The sequence below is a fragment of the Hoplias malabaricus genome, chromosome 11 (genome assembly GCF_029633855.1).
Source record: "Hoplias malabaricus isolate fHopMal1 chromosome 11, fHopMal1.hap1, whole genome shotgun sequence".
NCBI lineage: Eukaryota > Metazoa > Chordata > Actinopteri > Characiformes > Erythrinidae > Hoplias > Hoplias malabaricus.
Window position 1 is genome coordinate 30,350,285 of NC_089810.1, and position 23,223 is coordinate 30,373,507.

The 23,223-nt window shown below is 38.4% G+C and overlaps 1 protein-coding gene across 5 annotated transcripts in view; it reads left to right on the plus strand.

The window, feature by feature from the left end:
- The first annotated feature begins 3,840 nt into the window (after nt 1-3,840).
- aplp2 (amyloid beta (A4) precursor-like protein 2) overlaps nt 3,841-23,223 on the plus strand; it is an 84,193-nt gene continuing 64,810 nt past the window's right edge. Inside the window, exon 1 of one of the 5 annotated variants that reach the window (XM_066685683.1) lies at nt 3,841-4,222. In XM_066685683.1, coding sequence (XP_066541780.1) covers nt 4,151-4,222 — 72 coding nt within the window. In that variant the 5' untranslated portion in view covers nt 3,841-4,150. The remainder of the gene's footprint in view (nt 4,223-23,223) is intronic. The other 4 variants (XM_066685681.1, XM_066685679.1, XM_066685682.1 and 1 more) reach the window with 4 other exon arrangements.

The window sequence follows — 23,223 nt, forward strand, 5'->3', positions numbered from 1 at the left end:
CATTACCACATTTTAGGTGCCACACATTCTCTGTTGGGGACAGGTTGGGATTGCTGGACTGCTAGGGAATACAAGTACAATTTCCAAAAAAGTTGGGACGCTGTGCAAAATGTAAATAAATTAGCTAAAAAACTGAATGAGGTGCAAATCCCATATTTCATGGAAAATAGTACAAATAAAATGTTTGTTGCTAGCAATAGCTTCCAAAAAAGATGGGGCATGTTTACCACTGTGTTGCATATCACCCTCTACTTTTAACAACAGTCTGTGTACATTTGGGAACAGAGGAGACCAGTTGCTTCAGCTTTGAAAGAAATCCTTTTTCTCATTCTTGCTTGTTATAGGTTTGTACCAGTTCAGCATATCAGGGTCTGCAGGTTTTATGTATCATAATGCACAAACTGTTTTCAATAGGTGACGAACCTTGGTTCTTTTACTAAGGAGCCATGCTGTTATAATCAATGCAGAATATGGATTGGCCTTGACTTATTGATGTGAGGCCTTTCCCATTTGGGGGACTGTTTCTGAGCCCATGTATCTGTTATTTGTTTGTTTTTAATTCAGTGCCATTTGAAGGTCAAAAGTTTACTGTTAGACACTAGGCCTTGCATATAGAGAATTCCTCTAGATACTTTGCATCTGTGTACTGTAGTTTAAGCAGCCCACAGGTTTGATGTTTAAGTTGAGAAACATGATTCTTGACCCATTTTACCATTTTCACTGTGCAGTCTTTCACAGACCCCTACCACATGTTTATTTATGAAATACTTGGCATCTATGAGATGTTCTTTTAAACCCACACCTAAAATTGTCCTGTTGCCAATTAACTTAATTTGGCTTTGTTTACTATTGCACTTTAGCATTCTTTTGGTGCCCTGCCCTGACTTTTTTGAAAATTGAAAATATATATTGCAGGCATCAAAGTAAAATAAAAAATTGACAATGAAAGTTTTTCATTGTCAACATTAAAAATAGTATTTTTTTTTTTTACTATTTTCACTAAAATGGTGGATTTAAAAAGTTTGTAAATCATTACATTGTTATTTTTTCTGGAAATATCTTTCTATAATGTACATAAAAAGTATTTAGACTGCTTTGCTTTTTTGCACACTAGATTTTGTATTAGGTTTGACTGTGTGTGAAATCATTTTATAAAAGTCAATCAGTTATTTCATTAACATTAGCAATACCAGCTCTGTTTTACATTGTGTCTAGCACCTGTTTGCAGGGCATATTTAGGATGGAAGCCCATCAATAAACTCACCCTTCTTCCATTGGCCACAATGTTATTGAACCCTTCGCCCTTATTTGCATAATTAGCAAAATTTGCTCCAAACTCAATGTCTTAAATATTTAAAACATCAAGGACTTTTGAAAACAAGCACTATGGATTGAAAAATGTATAATTGTAATATTTTGACATATACTTTATAGGTATATGAGGAGAACATTTGAAGCAGCATTTGATAATTGTGGCGCAGCAGGTAATGTCACTGTCACACAGTTCCAGGGTCCTGGGGTTGTGGGTTTGAGGCCCCTCTGGGTGACTGTCTGTGTTTGGTGTGTTCTCCCTGTGTCTGTGTGGGTTTCCTCCGGGTGCTCCGGTTTCCTCCCACAGTCCAAAAACAATGTTGGTAGGTGGATTGGCGACTCAAAAGTGTCCGTAGGTGTGAGTGTGTGAGTAAATATGAGTGAGTGTCACCCTGTGAAGGACTGGTGCCCCGTTCAGGGTGTGTTCCCGCCTTGCACCCAATGAATCCAGGTAGGCTCCAGACCCACCGTGACCCTGAACAGGATAAGCGCTTACAGACAAAGATTGAATGAATGAACTTCTTGTTAACAGTTAACCTAAGCATCGGATGGGTGCTTAGGGCTAGCACCAGGCGGTGCAACAGGTGCATCATTAGAAAAAATTTATTGGAGTTCATGCCCCAGTGAAATTTAGCTGTGTCCCACCAAAATCACAGTGGAAAAAAGCCCGTTTTAAACTGGATTGCTGAGAAGTACTACAGGACAAACGACTCAATTCACCACAGGCACTACATTTCCCATAATGCCTCAGTAGCCAGAACATGGGGGAGGCAGTGAAATATATATGATTTTTTTTCCTCAAATTAATTATCTCTAGATAATTAATATTCACATATACACCCCGCGATAATTACACAACACACTTCCCAGGAAACCTGGTTTCTCAGGAAAACTTAAGCGCATGCCTCACTCTGGCCGGTAGATGGTACCAATACACCATTCACTATTATCTCCCCAAGCTCTTGTCTGTTGTTTAGGATCCTGGACGTTGATAGCGTACTAATCCAATGGAAACAGGCTACTATCTTAACATTTTATTTTTAATTTGAGTACTTCCAACATTTTATTTTGATGTTATGCGGTTTCAGTGCTCCCTCACCAACATGTTATATTATATGAGAGTGCCATTTGAAACGTGTTTCAACTTCGATGCCACTCAAAACACTAAAATGGAATATATGGACAACTCCAAAAACTACGCATTAGTTCCATCTACCGGCCAGAATGATTAATGCGTTTAATTTGACCGTGTCCCTTTAACCGTGACGTCTCATGAACATTTTTTTTAGAGCTGTCGTTTTTGAATCGTTCAGTTCTACACCATTCATATCAATTATATCGTAACAATATCATAACAATTCAAATTTGGAACTGCAGAAAGTATCTACGCAATTCTCTCACATTTTCAGCTTACCACGTTAGAGGAAGAAATGTGGATGTATATTTGGTCACTGGAGGGCAAACCTGAGGAGTTATAGGCACAGATTTAATAATTAATTTGAACAAAAACAAAACTTCTAAACTCCAGTACAAAAAGTAGTGTAGAAACACCCCGGTGTTGCAGGAAACATTACATCCATAATGAAAGAGTGGATTTCAGGTAATATCATCCAATTCTGTAAGCAACAAATATAAGACAGTCAAGAAACAGAAGTTAAGAAAATCTGGATCTTAAAACAAGTCTATATATATATATATATATATATATATATATATAAATCATATATATTTCACTGCCTCCCTCATGTTCTGGCTACTGAGGCATTATGGGAAATGTAGTGCCTGCGGTGAATTTGAGTCGTTTGTCCTGTAGTACTTCTCAGCAATCCAGTTTAAGACGGGCTTTTTACCACTGTGATTTTGAATAATAAAATGAATAATCCACCATTAACTAAATGTGTCCAATGATTTTGAACATTTTGCATATAATTATATATATTTAAAATACATCTTACCCAGTAAACATTTAGCCGTTGATTCAACGTTGAAATAACGTAATGACTGCCGTCTAATCAACGTTCTCTTAAGGTTGAAAATGAAAGTTGAAAAGACGTCCAAACACAGATATAAATTACTTGTATAAAAACGCATTTTGGACGTCCACTGACGTTATCGATTGGTCACCACTTGATAACTAACTTATTAAGATGGATTTTGGACGTCCATTGACGTTTAAAAAATGTCCTTAACGGACAGACTACTTTTAGACCTATTTTGAACGTCCAGGGCCGTTCCTTGTTCACTGGGTATGCAATAAACTAGAACAATATTTTTTGTTTACGGACACGTTTGAAGATCCAGTCCTCCTACAAATGTGAGTTTTTGGACTGTGGGAAAATTGGGGCGGAGGGATGAAACCCACGCAGACACGGGAAGAACACACCTAAGGCTCGAGCCCACAACCCCAGTAATAACCCCATAATGTAATTTGCTACTATGGATAAAAAGGGTATTTCCGGAAGAACGTGATTATAAAAGTATGGTCACTGCCCTTGATAAACCTTAGAGTCTCGTAGGAAGTGTTGAGCCCTCTCTGACCTCTTCCGTCAGGGCTCCTGTTTTTCCCCCATAGTTCCTGGCTCCGACGCGTGGGGGCGCGCTGGCTGTGAGCAGAGCCGCAGCTCCTGCTGCATTCCCCACGCAGTGCCCGAGAGCGGCAGTGAGCTGTGGCGCTCTGCTGGAAAAACAACGGCGGCGCGATTAGCGTACAGAGACACGGTAGCGCAGTGCCAAAGTTCAGCGAATTCAGCAGAGAAACAGCTTTATCTCAATCTCACAGATTTGTTCCAGCCGTATTACCAAGCAGGGGTTTAATTTGGCGCGGAGAGCACGGAGAACGATGGGTTCAGCCCCGGCGGTGTCTGTGATCATTCTGGGCATCGTAGTGCCGAGCCTGGCCGGATACATCGAGGTAAACCTCGGCTGTTTCTTATTTTAACCTGCGCCAACACCGCGTAGAATGGGTCTTCTATAACGTTATGTCTTTTGGTACTTGCTGTTGCCTATATCTATTTCGTAAGCGTTAATTTAACCTAGTTCCTTTTTACAGTATGTCACTAAGAGTATTTTCCCCGTGTGTATACGTACGTATTCTTTTATTGTGGACGACGACTAACGTGCGCTAACGTTACATTAACCTTCAGAGACTGTCTTGGCGTTCACCAAATTTAATTTAAGGGGCAGCCAACAGCTCATTTTGACGCACTCATTTTTTGTTTTATTGTCGTTGTGTTCAAAGAAAACTAGTTTCCCCCCCACCAACAAACCCACATTTTTAACATTCTCACTTAAAAAATGGGAAAATTATAAGAAATATACGAAGGTGGCTGATATGAATATATTTTATTTTTCCACAGCAGTTGCTAATCTGTGTGGATTAACGTTAAATGGCTGTGCACTCTGCTCATAGCCTAGTGTTAGACTCCATTACAAGCAGAATTCAGACACCAGTGAAAACGTTAAAGCTTTTAAAATAACATAAAATACACAGATCAATACTAATCTGCTCAAATATATATTAGTTTGAGATACGCTGATTTAAGCTTATTATTCTTGAATCTTTGACATCCTCTGGTTTGACTTGATCGAGCAGAAGTTGAAGAATTTTTGCATTTTTGACATATATTTTTTAGCCTTAAAGATAGATCTGATTAAAAAAAATAATACAATCACCTAATTGTAAATTTCAGGGCTGAATTAGAGCTGCTCTTTTTTCATTTTATTCAAAAAACACTACAAAATATTTTTACCTCAAAATTACAGCTTCGAAATCATTGTGGTTCTCCACTGACCTGTAATAAAGAGAAAAGAGCTTCTGTTGTTGCTACATTGGGCTTAGCACTCTAGAAACTGCACCATGTAACTGTTGGAGTAGGGCAGAAAACCACCACATCCTCCTTACACCTTGTTATTGATTTCAGGACAGTGCTGTAAAATGAATTCAATTCTGCAACTGCAGGGAAACCCAGGAACAAAAATACCAAACCTCACAGTGTTCCTTTAATCTCTGTCTAGTCTGTGGGGAGCTGCCTTTGTATGCTCATGTTATCACAGTCATACATTTCCTTTTGTTCACATTATAGTGTTCCAGAGAGATGCCAGCTTTGCCCTGAGCCATGGCACACCTAGTTACTAAACAATACTTTATATAATAGAACAAATGGACTGGTATAAATATTAAGCTTTTTGTTCCAGAGAAGTCAGCATGCTTTTCATAGTAGGTTAGTGTAAGGATATTAGGGCTCAAAATAGGAAACCCACCTTTGTTTATTTTAGGATAAGGATAGCATATGCCTCAGCACTTGCGCAGTTCAGCAGGGCAGATGAAATCTTAGCCATTAACTTGACATAAAATCAATACTCGGACCCTCTCCAATTTCTCTGATGGCTGCATTTTCCCCCAGTTATAATGGAGAGAATATGATTTCTAGAGTTAGCATATTCTGTATTTTCAAACTATGTTAATGTGATATCTGCCAGAGTTTAATTTTCTCTCATTTGGAACACTTATCTATATTGAATAGTAAAAATACTCACTTTATTTGCTACATATTGCCAAAGCTATTGTGAGAATGTGTACTGTAAGAATACTTCAGTCACTGTGGCAGTGGTAGCGTTGGCTGGTGTGTGTGTGTGTGCGCACGCATATAGACATGAAGGGGGTGGGTGAATGGATCCAGGTGGTGTGTGGGCTTGCTGAGTTCACATTGTCTTGGACCTTGGTCCTCATTTATGAGCTCACTAAGAAAGTTGTGCAGAGGTGAAATGCTGCCTGCGGCTCCCTCACCCAAAACTCTTGGAGTGTTGCAGCTGCTCAAGCATTTTCTGTGCACACTTGGCTGATCAGCTCCCTCTCTCTAGTTCTGGATATTTTCTAGGTGTTATCATTCGGTTTATGACAAAGCATATTGGTGTAAGATCCTTTCTGGATTGTAACATCTGAATTACAACATTTGGCTGTTGATTCTATGAGGCCGATGTGAGCTCTGGTGTGGTGGTGCAGGTTATCAGGAGAGGGTTAGTATTTTAGCATTGTTAGCCCATATCAATGGCATATTTCATATGGGATTTCCTCCAAATGTTAATTCTGTGTAATTAATTAAATCTCCCAATGTATCAAATCAAAATCTGCATTCTTTCTAATGGAAAATGGGTACATAAAATGCTGTGTAAGGGCAGAAACCACCAAAAATAAATATACATATTAAACAGTAGGTGATATTTTTACCTTAAAATTACAGCTTCAAATTCATTGTGTCACAGACCTGTAATAGGAAGAACAGAGCCTCTGTTGTTGCTACTCAGGGCTCACCACTGCAGAAACTGCACTGTGAAACCTTGATTTCAGGACAGTGCTGTAAAAGTGAATTGCACTCTGTGACTGTAGGAACCCAGTGTTTCCATTCCCTCCACTTTTGCTAATAAATGTCAGGCTTTGTGATTAGGGGCCCGAAAAACATGGAGAGATTTTAGTGGGTTTTTATTATTGTTCAGAAACGTTCTTACAGTTGTTTATCTCTGTAAAACAAGGGGGGGATCAGTTAAAAGTCAATGGTTGCACAGTTCTGGACTTAATATGTGCTGTCTGGCATGTACAGTAGTAACCAGCCAAAATGTGATTGTTTTTTGGGAAAAAATCAATTGCCATTGCTATTTTTCACATTATCGCTTTAGAGATATTCTAACTTTTCCACCTCGTCTGAGCATAACAAACTCCTTTGCAATATTTGAGTGGTTTTATGAATTTTAGGCTGTTTTCACAACTCATTTGTGAGTGATATATCTGAAAAGAGCCATGTAGTTTATTTATGGACAATAACATGCAGTTGGAGTCAGAATGTAAGTGAAATGTAGTGTTTCTCTTTTTGAGCCTGTGCAGGCAATGACATGACTGCCCTAATTTTTCTTGTTCTGCTGGATTCTTCTTCTGATCTCACAAAATACTTCTCAGCACAGAGCTTGGTGAGCTAAATGATCTCTCAAGCTTTGACATTTTTGTTTCAGCGATTTCAAATAGAATGAGAAGCTATTGAGCAAAAGCGCGCTTAGTGGAGTCTGCAGACGAAGTGCTTCACTCAGCGACCTGGAGAGGAAAAGCTGTGCTCTTTCTGAGCATCTGACCAAGTAAACATAACAGCATGTCTTTTATTTACCATCTTGCTCCAGACAAGTAGGGCTGCAGGCTACATTGTGCTTGGCTTGTGTCGTCTTTCAGCATCACTCCTTGCATTGCTCTGATGTGTCCTTATAGAGAAAGACTGACACCCAGCTAGGGTTTAAATGGTGCTCATGATATGACAGTGCCATCAGTGATATCCAGCTGGAAGCTGGTCAATACCGTATTTGCATATCCAAATTTTTTGGAAATACACTACTCATGTTTGTGTCTCTGTGGGTTTGTTTGCAAATTGTTGATGCTGTCTGCACTCACTGATTGCACACAATGTGCATGAATACAGTCCATAAGAGCTGAATGTGTCAGTAGGCTTTTATAAGCTGTCACCCCAGCAGGGATGAATTGGTCCCAATGAGAGCCAATTGTGTGACATTGGATGGCTACCAATAGCCCGACCATTATGTGGCTCCAATAGAGACAACATTGTGATGGGTATTTGCACTGTTTACTGGGAGAAGTGTAAATGACAGGATGCAGAAAGAGAATGGGCCAGGCGTTAACACTTTAGTTACACTTCCAAAGCCAGGTAATCTTCAGAGTCAAAGGAACCATGGCAACACATAAGCCTTAATATGATGTAATTACGCTAAATTATTAAGGCATTTTGAAAGAAAACAGTGAAAAGTAATGTATTTATTCTACATATTTGACATATGGACACAGCCATTATTTTAGATGTGCAATGGCTGTTGGGTAGATGACATCAAATGGTTGCACAGCACCAAACTGGAAGCAGGGCATGTTATCTTAAAGAAAATCATGTTGCATTGTGTCGCTATTATTTGTCGGTTCCAGTCGAAGGGCAGTCATAGTTCATTGCCAAGGCTTGTACTGTAACTTTTTTTTTTTTTCCCCCCTTCCCTCCTTCTTCTTTTTCTAATCTTGCTGTTCATATTTGGTGATGTGATTGTGCTTCAAGTATTAAAACAGACTGGTTGGATTAACTTTGGGTTTTTGTCCATGTTTACATTTTGACTTTATGATCAGAGTCGCCTTCACAAAAGTCAAAACGCGTCTTGGGTACAAACTGCCCTCTGTTGTGAATATACATCTGCTGACGCTTGCGGACACAAATGTAGCATTTCAAGGGGGCAGTCCATGAAAATACATTAGGGGACATATTAACAGAATTAAACAAAAAGTGGATGAACAGAATTAAAAAAAAGAATAACTGATAAAGGCAAGATGGGAAGAAATGTAATAAATATTTGATATATTACCGAGCCCTAGTTGAGACACTGGGCTGATGCTGTTGGCTTTAAGTGTCAAATATCCCACATAAGGAGTCCTAAAGACCCAGAACATGAAATGAGAACTGCACAAAGCAATGAGAACTTACCCTAGAGAACATAGACTTTTTTCTTCTGGCGGTCAGGCGACAAAGTTTACAGTCAGCTGCTTTAGCCTCGTTAACGAATCCTGAAACTGAAAGGACAACTTAAGCAGTCATTAAAGAATTGAAAGAAAGACAAATCACCAGCTGCGGATCAGCTCCGGACTGTCAGCAGTCTGTAGGTGTACAGTATTTTTCTCTTATATATAGAAACACAGTTTCCACAAAAACAGCAGCCATTTTGCCCCACTGCCATCTCCATGGGTGTCTGATTGTCATCGTTTAGACTCCTCTGTTTTGTGTCATCATGCTGCCTTCTGGCTCAAACTGAAAAGGCTGAACAATAGTCCTGTTTGTGAGTGAAGGTTCGCTAGCACTGCAGTTATTTAATGTCACTACTTGGAGTGCGCCACAACAATAGTGACTTCATGTAGCAAGATCTTTACAAATGATTCAACAATATTTTTTTTAACAATGTATCTTAATATTTTAGAGTAATTTCATGTTATCAAGCAACATGCACGATTTTAATAAAAAACAATTTTTATAAAATTCAGAGGATGTTTCCTCCCATTTACTACAAAGAGGCTTCCAAACGTTGAATAGAATGAACTGAGATGAGGATATAGTTGGGATATATTTTGCTGTAGATGAAATTTGTGAGAGCGATAACTGCATGAAAGTAAAGAAATATTTAAAGTGCTACAAAAGTAAACAACTTGAGCAAAAAACGATTCTGTGGTAATTCAAACAGTGAATAAAAGCAGGCAAGTTAAAATTCAGCCATGTTAAAATACACACACCCCCCACAACATACCGTTCCACCTCAAGACTGAGCTTCTGAATGTAAACAAACCAGAAAGAACTTTAATTCCCCAAAATCGTGTGTTACCACCCGCTGATCGTTTTAATAGTCTTTAAGTACATTGTGATGACTGTTAAGTAATTTAGTCCCTTGCCTTTTGAGTACCCAACAAAATAATTGTGGTGAATCGTCCAGATGTTTGACCAGCTGTACTCTGCATCATTACATGCCATTTTAGCATCACAGATATAATATATTAGGAATCGTTTTCACTCAAAGAAATGAACAATAGTGATGTGCTTTTTGATAGTTATACAACCGTACAATAAAATTTGACCTCTGCTTTTCACCATCCGTGGCAGCTCAGTGGAGCATCAAAGTGATATAGAATCTGTAATTTCAGGGTAAAAATAATACCTATTTTTTACTCCTCAGACTTTACACTTGTCACATTGGATCAATCCTTTCATCATACACTTTTGGTGCATTATTTATTTATTTTTTTTAAACTGTAGTCACATACGCTTAAGATGTGAGAACATGCCTCTGTGTCAAGTATCTGAGCTACAGCTTATTAGCGGATTTTCTCCCCTCTGTATTACCGCAGAGCTTACATATAAACGTGTCACTGTCAAACACTTACTCTGCCATAATCCTCCTGTTTCAATAGGCCTTTTTTGTTACTGTTGTGATTCGCTGTATCCCTTTTTCTGCTGGTACCAGTGCTAGTTTCACAGCACAATTAGGCTAAGGCTATATATACCCATAAAATGTCAATATATCAGTGGCTGGTGTATAACATTCAGCCAAATAAGCACTGGTAATTAGGATAATTAATAAACATTTTATGATTGTTGAGACAAAAATGTTCATACATTTTTTTACACTTGTATAATGTCATGATCATGGTACTTTAGAAATATTCCTGTTCCATTAAATACCTAGTGCCCATTGGTTCTGGTTTGGCTCTAGACACACTTTTACCCTGAGCAAGACAAAGTGGTTGCACAAGATGAACAAAGGAATTAATTAAATATCATCCAATGTGAAAAATGGATTTTCTTTACTCCTGCAAAATGACCTTTCAGAACATAACACATTTACTGTATATATTAAGACTGTTCAAAGTATTCACCAAGTCAACCTAACACACCCTTACCTAATGTGAGGGAGAAAAATTCTTATTTTTATATATATTATTAATAAATTAATAAAAATATAAAACATATTTTTTATTTTAAAACACATATTTAAGCTTCTTTATTTATGTTATTCTGGTTATACACTCATCAAAATGATGTCACTTTTTAATCCCCAAACCAAGATGTTTGGGCACTCCTGGTGTAAATATATTTAACCATAATCTATAGATAATTATGGAAGCAAATCTGAATTTGCAGCACTGAATTAGAACACCCCACGTGTAGTTTTTCCACGGTATGGAAGTTGTGTTCGTATTTTGCCATCTAACGGCGACACAATGCAACTAGTGCAGCATTTAAGGTGAAAGAGAAAATCCAAATGAATTGATTGCTCACCCTTTGTATCCCGGATGTGTATAGCTGAACCTATGTGTGCTTTTAGACCTTCATTTGCTACACATGGGAAAACATGGGAATTTCTTTTTTAATTCATCCAAGAACTTACATTTATGTTTCGGCATCGCTGCCCGAGATGAGGGTAGGTACATTAGCTTTGCCTGATGTAAACAAGGACTACTGACGTGCAGACTGAGCAATTAAATGTTTATAGAGAAGGTTATCAACCAATAATGGTAGCTTTACAGTCAGACCGTCCAATCAGAAGATTTTAGGCTACTTCACCTCGCCCCCTTCTCACTCAAGCGAACCAAACAGAGTAGGGGAGGGCGGGACTAGTTTGTGAACGAAACGCTTCTCGAAGTTCTATGTAAGCTCTAGAAAAACAAAATCCCGGACGTTTGTGAAATTCCACCTGGACATTTTTTTAAGTCTGAAAAAGAGGACATGTCCGGGTAAAACAGGACGTCTGGTCACCCTAGGCTACGTGAATATGCCCATAGCTCTGTGTGTGTGTTTGCATGCGTGCCTGCTACCCTGTGATGGATTGGCACCCTGATGAAAAATGAATGCTAAATTGCTAATTAACGGAAAATAAACTGCTTCCATTTCAGGTAGTATACAGCTGGCAGTCATTTCAGTCAAAAGCTTTGAAAGAATTAAAAATGTGTGCTTACTAAATCTTCTAAATATATTGTATTTTTGCCGGAGCGCCTACTAGGCCGGGCTAGAAGAGGCATTTTTTTAACTAAAGTCAAGTTGATTTGATTGTAATTCCAACTATATACTTTGTATAGTGCACAGTTTTGTTCATTAGGTCAAAGTCTCTTAATTATAAACTTTTCTTATAAAGCCAGCCTCTAAAAATGCGCACACAATTTTTGTAAGACAAGCCCTCATTCACAGGGTCTGAATTGAGGTCTCCTGGGCCCAGTATGGCTCTATGTGTTCTAATTATTCTGGGCTTCTTCAGCCAGCTTGTTCAGTATATGTGCCTGTGCAGCTCATCACAAATTTAGTCTTTCCACAGTCAGAGATTCTCAGCTGGAAGGAATAGGGACTTAGTGCCTTGTCATACCAGTAGAGAGCCTGATTTTGCCTCTCTCTCACAGCTCAATTTGAAGACATGTGAGAGGCCACTTGCATTCAGTATTTTTAATTAAAGTCTTGAACATCACCTATAATCTTTTCAAGAATGTTTCTTTTGAACATTTTTTTTATCACTTTGATGTCCATTTGAGTAAATATCTTGCATGTTCCTGGGGGATGTTCTGTGCTACTTGAGGCAACAAAGGGGTGTTACAGCACTAGTAATTCCACCATTTTTGCAATAACTAGGAAATCAGTCACATTTGCTAAAATATATTTGATGCATTTCAATGTTGTTAAACTTGGGTAAGGGGGAAGGTATTGAGTAAGAGGAGATGATTGGCTATGACTTGTTCCTGTTTACACTGAGATGAGTTCAGGAATGTAACACTTCTCCTCCAGTTCAGACAACCCAACACCACTCTGCAAAAAATAACCTTACAGCCAACCACCCCGTCAGTGCACGTGTAACATTCTTTCTCTTTCTTCCTGCCTGCCTCCCTCCCTCCCTCACTTACTCTCGCTGTCCCTGTATCCTTCAGCTGTTAACAATGGCCACTCCACCATACTTCATCAAAGCATTCTCTGATAACAGTGCAGTAGGCCTCCGCAATGGAAGTGTGGGCACTGTTAGCCATATTTTAAAATGGCATGTGACTATTAGTAAATGTTATTATACTCTTGCAACATCTATAGAACCAACTCCCAAAATAGCACTATTAAGTTGTTGGTACCCTCCTCCTCTCTCCTCTATTTTCTGGTGTGGGTGGGTGTGTGTGTGTGTGTGTGTGTACATGTACGTGTGTGTTCACATTCTGTGTGCATCAGTAGCTGCTCATGTTGTCCCAGTGACTCATCTCCTGTGTGTTCAGACATGAATAAAATATAATCTTTTCTAGCCAGGAGCATATTGTTTTTGTGTGTATATATTTTTGTCAGTGACAGTGCACCATGTGTTCTTTGCATGTAGAAAATGTGTGTCTGTTGGAGCTTGAAATTTGGTCATCGGTACAGCTCTGTTTCAGCTCAAACCATTTTGACTTTCAGCATCATGTTTCAAATTCAAAACAAATCTGAACTCAAAACAGTTGTCTTCAAAGCTTTCCCACACCATTACTGATCACACCAATGACTGTACAAAACATGGACAGTGTGCCTCCATTCTCTTTCGTTCTATAAAATTGAAGGCAAAATTAACTACCATTTGGTCAGATTTTATACCACAGTGTGCCGTAGAGACCAGAAGTTGAGACAGACATGCATATTCTCATTAGAGTAGGCTGCCCCCTTCTCACAGAGCTTTGATGGTCTCAAACCACCGTGTTGCCTTTGTAGGAGTAGGAGTGGATTTTTAAAGTCTGCAAAGAACCTTCATTTCTCATTATTTTCCTTTTCTCAAGTTGCATCTGCTCCTTGTGCAAGAACTTTACATTCTACCTTAAATAGTGCAGCATTTAAGGTGAAATGGATCGTTCAACCCAGGCCCACATTATAATAGCTGCACAATTTTAAATTGGATTGGATAATTGTACTGGGGCCTCATGGTGATTACTGCTCCATTTAAGGCTAAGAGGAAGGTTCTTTAAGAACAAGAATGTTAATGGCTGGTTTAAATTCGGATGGAAGATTGGTAAACACAAATAACCGGTATAATTTAAGGTGGGCGGCACAGTGGCGCAGCAGGTAGTGTCGCAGGGTTCGATTCCTGCTCCGGGTGACTGTCTGTGAGTAGTTGGTGTGTTCTCCCCGTGTCCGCGTGGGTTTCCTCCGGGTGCTCCGGTTTCCTCCCACAGTCCAAAAAAACAACTTTGGTAGGTGGATTGGCGACTCAAAAGTGTCTGTAGGTGTGAGTGAATGTGTGTGTGTGTGTCTGTGTTGCCCTGTGAAGGACTGGCGCCCCCTCCAGGGTGTGTTCCTGCCTTTTGCCAATGATTCCAGGTATTCCAGGTAGGCTCTGCACCCACTGCGAACCATGAACTGGATAAGCGGTTACAGATAATGAATGAATTTTTAAGGTGGAAATTAGGAGTTTTAGTAGGAAGTACGTTTCACTCAAGATCCTCATAGACGTCAAGATGTGCATATGAGCGTGGTGCATTTCTGTTAGGGCATCCAACAGCAGAACTAGTAGTTGGCTGATAGCTGCACTGCAGTGAAGCCATGTGTAATGAACAGAATGGTCTGGGAGAAAAGGAGTGGGTCTTGCAGGCAGTCACAGACCAGTCAAGGCCATCAAGCACTTAATTGCAAAGTGTATATTACCAATATTGCCAATATTAGCACATGGAAAACTAGTTGTTGGAATTACACTCTGGAGATGGTGGACAGTTTAGACGAGAAATGTAAAAAATAGAAAAAATGCTACTTAGGGAAAGCAGAGTTACACATCATACTGCCACCAGCTGAGCTGAGCAGAGCAGAGGCACTAGATCTGTGCTAGGTTGTGGAATGTTGTGGTATCCATGTTTCTACAGTTGTTGGATCACAAAAAGTGCAGAATAAATGCCTATATTTCTAAAGAAATTGTGGGTTTAATGACCACATGGTGATGGTAATAACAGCTACTGCTCAGTCATGAATAAATGCTGTTTAAAAAAATTATGTATTAAAATATAATGTAAAACATTCAAATATTCTATTTTTTAATAAAATAACAAATTAATTCTGATTCCCTGTTGGACCTGTCATTCCCATCTTGACATGTTTTCTCTCTTTATGTATGTGTACCCTGTATATTTCACAGTATATCCTATGCATTTCTTGGGCCTATATGACATGTGGCGCATGGGACTTGACTGTTTCAGTGGGTAGGACTGAGCTGCCAACCATAATCAATGGCTGTTTCTTAGTGGTAAGAATGCAGAGAGTGTACATTTGGTCCATGGACAAATATACTCTAGAAGAACAATATGGAAGACTGACCTTGCAAGAGCAAATTCATGATGCGGCAGTGAATGATGGGGACTTGTTATTGTTGAAAGTCACCTTGCATCTGTGTTATTTTGGGTGGATCAAGAACAATATCCGGGTGCTTTAAACCTACTTCGCTTTTGTGTTCTAGAATATTAGAGCAGAGTTTTAGCAGGGGAAGGTGATGTCAAGAAGGGGAAAAAATGCCTGTTTAGAAACTGTCAATCATTCATCCTGGGCATGGTATAACCTAGGGCTGGGCAATTAATTGAAAATTAATCAAAATCGACTATCAGATGTTCTAATCTGTATAATCTTGTCGATATTGATTTATTTTTATCCCAGCTTTAATACAGGAGTACAAGCCTCGTCACTGAACTAATGAAATAATCCTAAAATGTACAGTTAATCGTGTTATTGATTTGTGCTCATGTCGCCCAGCACTAATATAACCAGTGTTCTGATTTGTTGCTTCTTTCCCTATGCATCAAATTGTGTGAGAGTGAGTGAGATTTCTTATTTGGCCTTCAGTTACAGTCATTTATAAACACATCTTTGTAGTTCAGGGCTTTGAGTCTGCAGCTTTTTTTCTGTTGTTTTCCGTGATTTCTTTATTCAAACTTCAGCAGTAAAGTCAGTCTCCCCTTAAAATCCTGTCATTGCTATTGCAGCTTTGGCTTTTTTGACCTTTTGTCTTAGTTGTGGTGGAACTGCTGTTTTTTGCCTCCTGGTGTGCTTGTTGTTTAAGTGGTCCTTCTTTGTGTAGGAGGAGCAGATGATGATACTCATTGGCAGTCCCACCTCAGATAAGGCTGTTTTTCCTAGGCTTCTCCCTGCAAGTGGCGAAGAGTAAGGGCTGGCTGTGTTGATATGTAGATTGTTGATTGGGGGAAACTGGCATCTTGCCCAGCATTTCTAATGGAGGAGAACTGTGGAGCTGTTAAAAGGGATGTCTGTGATTGTAGGGGAATTTAGTTCTCTTTGGTTTGCTTATGCTCAGAAGCTCCACATGGCTGAAGTTTAACTTTTCTGTAAGTTTTTATGAACTGTTTGGGTTACCACAAACTCATTTGTTTAGTTTTGTAGCAGTTTCGGTCTCTGTTACTTTCATGCAGTTAGCCGTTTCCCAAATTTGGAGACATTTTCCATTTTAAGTAATCAGAAACAGCAAAAATAAATCATTATTACCCACCTATGGAGCAGGAGTAGAGCAATATCCTCATCTCGGTTCAGGCTGTTTAACATTTGGAATTCTTGTCTTAAAAAAATCCAAATGCTGTTTCTCTACCATAAGCATCCAAGAGACAGAGAGAAATCCAACCATACCAGACTGTTAAGGTAACATCCTCAGAATTAAAAAATATGCTAATTACATTTGTGAACGTGGCCTTTTAAGTCAGAAACCACAAAAGCACTTTGAACCCAGGAAAACAGTCTGTGACTTGGTGTGTTTCATTTCATGTTAATATTGTCATTATGTCAACAGGTATTTTTGTGAGGCCCTGATGTTTTAACATTTAAGGCCAATATATACTTCAGCGTTGAACCTATGCTGTAAGCAAAGCCTACACCTACCCTATGCATGTAAACTGTGCTCTGTTCCAAATCTGTCCAGAGTGCACATTAAACATTACAAAACTGCTTCAACAGTTGGTCTTTCCTATTCCCAGTCGTGAACCTAATTTGAAACAGTTTGGTGCATTTACACCAACACAAACTATTTCTGGAACTGTTTTCATTGCGACATAAGGCACATTCTCCTTGAGCCTAATTTTCTCTTTTAGGCTACTGTTTACAAGCTCAGCTACATGGCTCTTGAACCATACTCTGAAATACTCTTAATGCACAGAACCTAGCAGTATTTACACACATATAATGATATACCACTGTGATGTGAACCACTGTAAACTGTGGATAAACTATGACACTAGCCTAACTCTCTTGGTTTATCCATTCAGCCACAGCAACGCTGGAACCGATCAACCCTGCAATTGCCCCCCCACCCCATGACATATGCTTAGTTCCGAAAATATCTCAGTAACTGCAGTTCCTTTTCTCTCTTATCTGAATTTTCCTCTGTTTAAGGCAAACTGACTCCATTCACATTTTAGAGGAATTGTGATGGTAAAAGCTAAAGTCTGTGGAAGCCTAATAGCCAGTTCACACTTGAAATACTAAGATGAGAGAAACAATGTTTCCCTTTAATTAATTGATTAATCACTGCATTTAGACCAGTTTAATAGCTCCAGAAAACATGGGACAGAGGTTGTAGATCAGTGCTCTTTGTAGCACATCTTCTACAAATACATAAATAAAAATATGTGAAGAGGGCACAATAAAGAAACTTGAAATTGATTTTTCACCAATACTATGATGCACAGAGTTGGAATGTGGCCCAGTCCCTCTCTGATAAAACATATCCTTATTGGTTTTCTCCATTTAAAATATCCAAATCTCATCACATTTGACAACCATTGGGCCAAGCAGTGAATGTTTGTATGTAATATGTGAATTTGTAATGGAGGCATAACCATCTAATCTACAAATATCACTCTGATTAGATGGAACTCTTTTATTAAATTCCTCCTTTCTCTGTACTTTGATAGTTTATGTAGTCTACAGTGGCTGAGAGAAGCAAAACAGTACCAAGGAGAGGAGATGTAGCAGAGCAGCATTTTGTAACACAATACGCCTCCAGAGAGGACTCAGCGTCCCCGCTCAGCTGAGGCAGCAATTAGAGAGGACAGAGAAAGTCAGGTCGAGAAAGAGGATGAGTGAGAGAGAGAGATATATAGACATAATGAATGATAGAAAAAGAGAGAGAGGAAGAGACATTGACCTTTACCATGACTGGCTAGGAAGGACACAGGAAGATTTTTCTCCCACCCATCATTGAGGACTAGGGTATGAACATTTTATAAAGAGCATCTCAGGAAGTGCTGTAAAATCTGACACACATTCAGACACTTTCCACCAGATTTCAGCCAGTTTTCGGTTCTGCATTTGTGCTCACTGATACTGGTTGGTTGATAATATCGACTGATATTAGCACCTCTCAAAAGCCAGTACCAGGTTTGTTGGGTGCTGATCTCGATATTTGATGTTTTTTCATCACACAAATGCAAATACCACATTGACTAAGACATAATCATTTGGACTACCTTTAACTGGATTAGCACTTTGGATTATAACATTTATTCCTGTAGTGTCACACATGCAGTAAAATGAATAAAATGCATGCATTTTGGCGAGGTAGCCAAGTGTAGCCTAAATACTCTGGTCTTCTATATTGTCCAGTGCTGTCTAATGTTGGTATTTATTTAAATTTACGCTGTAGTACTATACTGTTTATAGCATCAGTGTGCATCTCTCTAGCAGATGCCTCTGGTGTCAGGAATCATTTATTGTCATATAGCATTTTAAAGATTTTTATAATTATTTTCTATTTTAAGGAAAGTACATGCTGTAATGACCTGTTAGAAGCTCCTCTTAGATTTGTAGGTCTTCAAATGTAATCACAGACTATTCACTGAATGCATTCATTCATTGTAGTGATGTGAAGGAGTGTTATTTTCCTTGTCCTTACTTTGCATCCCTGAGATGGAGAGGAAATCTGAAAGAGCTGACAGAGCCCTGGAGTAAAAACATTTTGCTAGAGCATTGGAGTTGAGAGATATGAGGCATGTGGAAGTCATCTGCTCCGGGAGGAGGAATAGAAAAGAGACAGAGAGAAGGAAAGTGTTAATGATGGGCTGGTACCACGTGCGCTGCAAAAATTGTAAACACATACTTGGTAACTTCTTTGTTAATTGTATTTCCAGGACCAATATAAGACGATGAAAATATTGTGACTTAGTAAGAAAACCACAGACAACAGCAGTACCAGACAAAACATTCATTACAAAAAATGTATAATGACGCTTTCACTGCATGATACCTGTACGGTATCGGTATCAGACAATGAATGAATGGTACGCAAAACCAGGATTATTTTAGTACCTGAATAAGGATTTAAACATGGCGTGTTAACCCATGAGAAAACAAAAGCTTCAGCTTGTTCGGTTCTTGCTGCATCATACTTGGTGTGAAGTGAGCCATGGCTTATTATTATTTAAAGGATCAGTTCTGTACCATAACATTTCATTAATACCCCAGGGAAATGTGTTAATTCATGGAAACGTGGTATGTCACATTTTCCATTTCACTAAACTAACCTCATCAAGAACATTAGCTGTACTCTTTATCCAGATACATTTCCCTTTGTTATATTTAGCAGAAGAGCAGCATGTACTTGCTTGACTTGATTCTTCTGTTGTATCTGACATCGTCTTTATCACACTCTCCCACAGTTTGTCTCTGACACCTCTCTTTCCTCTATCTTTCTCCTGCAATTATCTGCTGAAGTTTCTTATTGAGTTTTGAGTGTGAGCTCCTGAGATTCCTCTGCATATAGGTGTGTGTGTGTCCTTTATTGATGTGGCTCTGCTGGCTGTCCTCGAGTGGTTAGCTTGTGTGGAGCTGCATACGGATGAGCGCGGGAGCCAAAAGTGTGAAAATGAAAGGGGAGAGAAGGTGTGCAGTGACTGAGCATTGACCAAACAAACAGGGGTAGTGGAGTTAGGTTAAAGACAGAGAAAACTGAAGAAGAGAGCGTTCAGTGATGGACTTGAAGGACGAATGTGAGGTTAAGAGTTAGTGAGGAAGATGAAGAGCTACAGTTGTGTCAGAGTGTGGGGGAGGGGGGGGGATTCATTGTATTTTTTTTGAAAACAGACTGAAACTTTGACTCCTCTAACCATAGTACAAACTCAGTCCACTGTCTTTAAACCATTTTAGATGATCCCATAACTATATTCAACACAGTAGCATAAAAATTCACATGCACTTTTTAAATTATTATTATTATTATTATTATTTTTACAAAACCTATTTAATTTTTAATAAAATAGCCAGATTTTATGGGAATTGTTTTTTTTATGTTTTTGACATTATTGTCATTACATGAAGTACATGAATATCACTTAGTTTTGGTTACGATTTATTATTGAAATCATCTGCACTGGAGTTTTCTAAGTAATTCTAGACCAAATACCTTATTGGAACTTGTCAGAAACGCAAAAGTGGTGGGATTAGGCTGCTGTGCCCCGTCACGTAGGGCAGCATGTAGCCGATACCAGTGAAATACCCCACTGCTGTACTACATTTAAAGCGGCATTCACTGAGCTTCACGTTTGAGCTGTTGTTCCTGTGTGTGCCATTCTTCTCCCAGCTTTATGTCACATGCTGCTGCACAAAGCTGCCACTTAGGCACACTTGGGGAATGCGCTAGGTGTGTTGTAGCATATAAAAATCCACCTGGTTCAGTTTAATTTTTCTCCATTGCCACTCCAAAGAAGGAGAAAGTAATTCAGAAGAATTAAACAAACTGTGGTATATATTTGAGACAAGGTCTTAACATGCATTGAAAAGTAAATAATTTCAAAGTTTTAAACATTTAAAAAATTTTAATTCTCTTTAAACTTTATTATTCAGCAAACTTTTGAATCAAACCTTTCTGTAAATCAAGGCAATCTCTGAGGTTTTTAATATTGAATATTTGCTGATACCGGGTCCCTATCAGTGCATATATGAATATTAGTTATTAAAATCAATTCAGGGTATACATGTCACAACTGAATCTGTGCAGTGCGTTAAGAAAAAATTGCCTGCGTCCAAGCTGCTGCCTAAAGCTATTATTGTTTATTTATTTATTAAATACAGAATCTAACTAATTAAATAACATATATCTTTATTAATAGCTATTATATGTTCCAGTTAGTGCAGCATTTCAAATATTAAATGTTGGATTGGTTTCATTCTCTAACTTTCTAATATTTCCTGACTGCAGATGTTATTACTTGCAGTAGTTATTTCCTGTCACAAACTGCTCTCTCCGTTTACAGCACTGTGTAACTACAAGTCATTTACAAAGCATATAAAACATTTCAGAACCAACATATGTTTCAGGAATGCTGCATTCTAGGGTCATTCACAGTGGAAAATCTCATCTCTCATGTGTACACATATGCCTGCACACACATCTCTTCACAGGAGAGAGGAGAGCAACTCAGGTTGGCCAAATAAAAACAATATACTAATAAATAAAATAAATGTAGGTGTAATTAAATAGAAAGTTACAGGCAGCACCTTTTAAAATTTCTTTACATTTACCAAATAAATTCAAGTTAGTCATTGAAAACATTTGGAATTTTATTTTTTCAGTTAAATAAAAGTTCACGCGAATTAACAAACCACAGTGTATCATTGTAAATTGTAAGTCTTTTAGAGTACTTTGGCATGTAAATTTGTTATTTTTTTCTATAAAATGGGTTGAAATGTATATGAATGTTCATCTCCAGAAATGGGGTTTCTATATTGGTTGTTCCTTACAGGGAGGCACACCTTTTGAGACTTACGAGAACAGTGATCTTGTTAATTGCACACACGAGTGGGCAAGCAAGAGGTTGAATAATATTTAACCTGGAGCAGTCTGCTGAGGGACATCAGTACAGTTCTTCTAACAGGTTGGAGCAGGTTGAACATTGGTGGATCCTTGGAGAAAGGAAGAGGCAGTGTCTATATTTAATCGTCAACATCTGGCCTGCTGATGTCAGGAATGTAATCCTCTCACGGTCACATGGACGTTAAGCCTGGATAAAGCGGAATGAGGGGGTCGCCTGGTCAGTCACATGGCCGAGAGGGAGAGAAAGGCTCAGATAGAAAGACAGAACTACAAATGGACTGTGAGAGAGTAGATGGAGACTACTCAAAAGCAAAGCAATTTAAAAAAAATAAAATAAATAAATAAATAAATAAAAGACACAGATTCATACGCAAAGAGGTCACTTGAGGGTATATCTTGGAAAAGGGGCTGTGCTTTATAAGTAGCCATTAGAGATGGTGAAAAAAAATTCTTGCTGTCTTAAAAGATATTTCTGAGCATTGTAATTGCAGCCCAACTACTACTCATATGATGTAACTGCATTTCAATTTCATGAATATTAAGACACTTCAGATTCTCTTAATGGATTTTGTTCTTATATTTAACGTGTTGGGTTGTATAAGTTGGTTATTTATTTATTTATAATATTAAGATTATATAAGATTAAAAGCAGTTAATAGAAATTATAATCAATTATAAGTAATATATATATATATTGATTTAAAAAATTAATCGAATTCATTAGAAACTTTGTAATTAATTAATCGAAATTAATCACATTTCAATATTTAGCATGAGAAATATTGATTTGTTTGGTTGATGAATGAATCAACGAACATGAGCTTAAATTCAAAATCTTGTTTATTTTCCCACCAGTCTACTACCAGTTAATTGGTCAATTTGTCTGACGTGGGCTTTGACATTTTGTTTCTGAATGTGAACCCCGACATGTGGTCGAGTGTTGACTGGCAACACTGTTTGCGTTACAGTAATCCCTCGCTACTTCGCGGTTCATTTTTTGCGAATTCTCTACTTCGCGTTTTTTTCCAGGGGCTTTTTTATTATTTACTTGTATTAGACTAGGCCTGTAGGTGACAAAATATATCATTTACAAGTATTTCTTATGTATTGTTCATGTCCACATCCGAGTGAAATTTACTTACGCTAAATCACAGCTTAGGAATTACTCTATTAAAGAAACTGGTAGGATATCACATGTAGTTCCAGCTGAAAAACATTATAGAATGACTGTTTAATGCAAAGGGTGGGTTGTTAACAGTACAGGGAGGGTTTTAAAAGTCCAAATACTCGTTAAATACATAAATTCTTTCCTCTACTTCCCGGAAATTAGTTTTTCGCGGGGATACGTTCCAAGAGGGATCACTGTACTGTTAACATTACTGACCTGCGCACTAGTGCCAACATGTTTTGCGTTGAGGTGGTAACGAACGGTGGAAGTGCTCCTGTAATAAACTCCTTCCTGCATAAAGTGCAAATAACAACATTTTTGTTTGTACTTCCATCTGGAAGTTTCTTGTATTTAAATTTCCCTTCCACCAGTGTAGTCTCTTCCGTCATCTC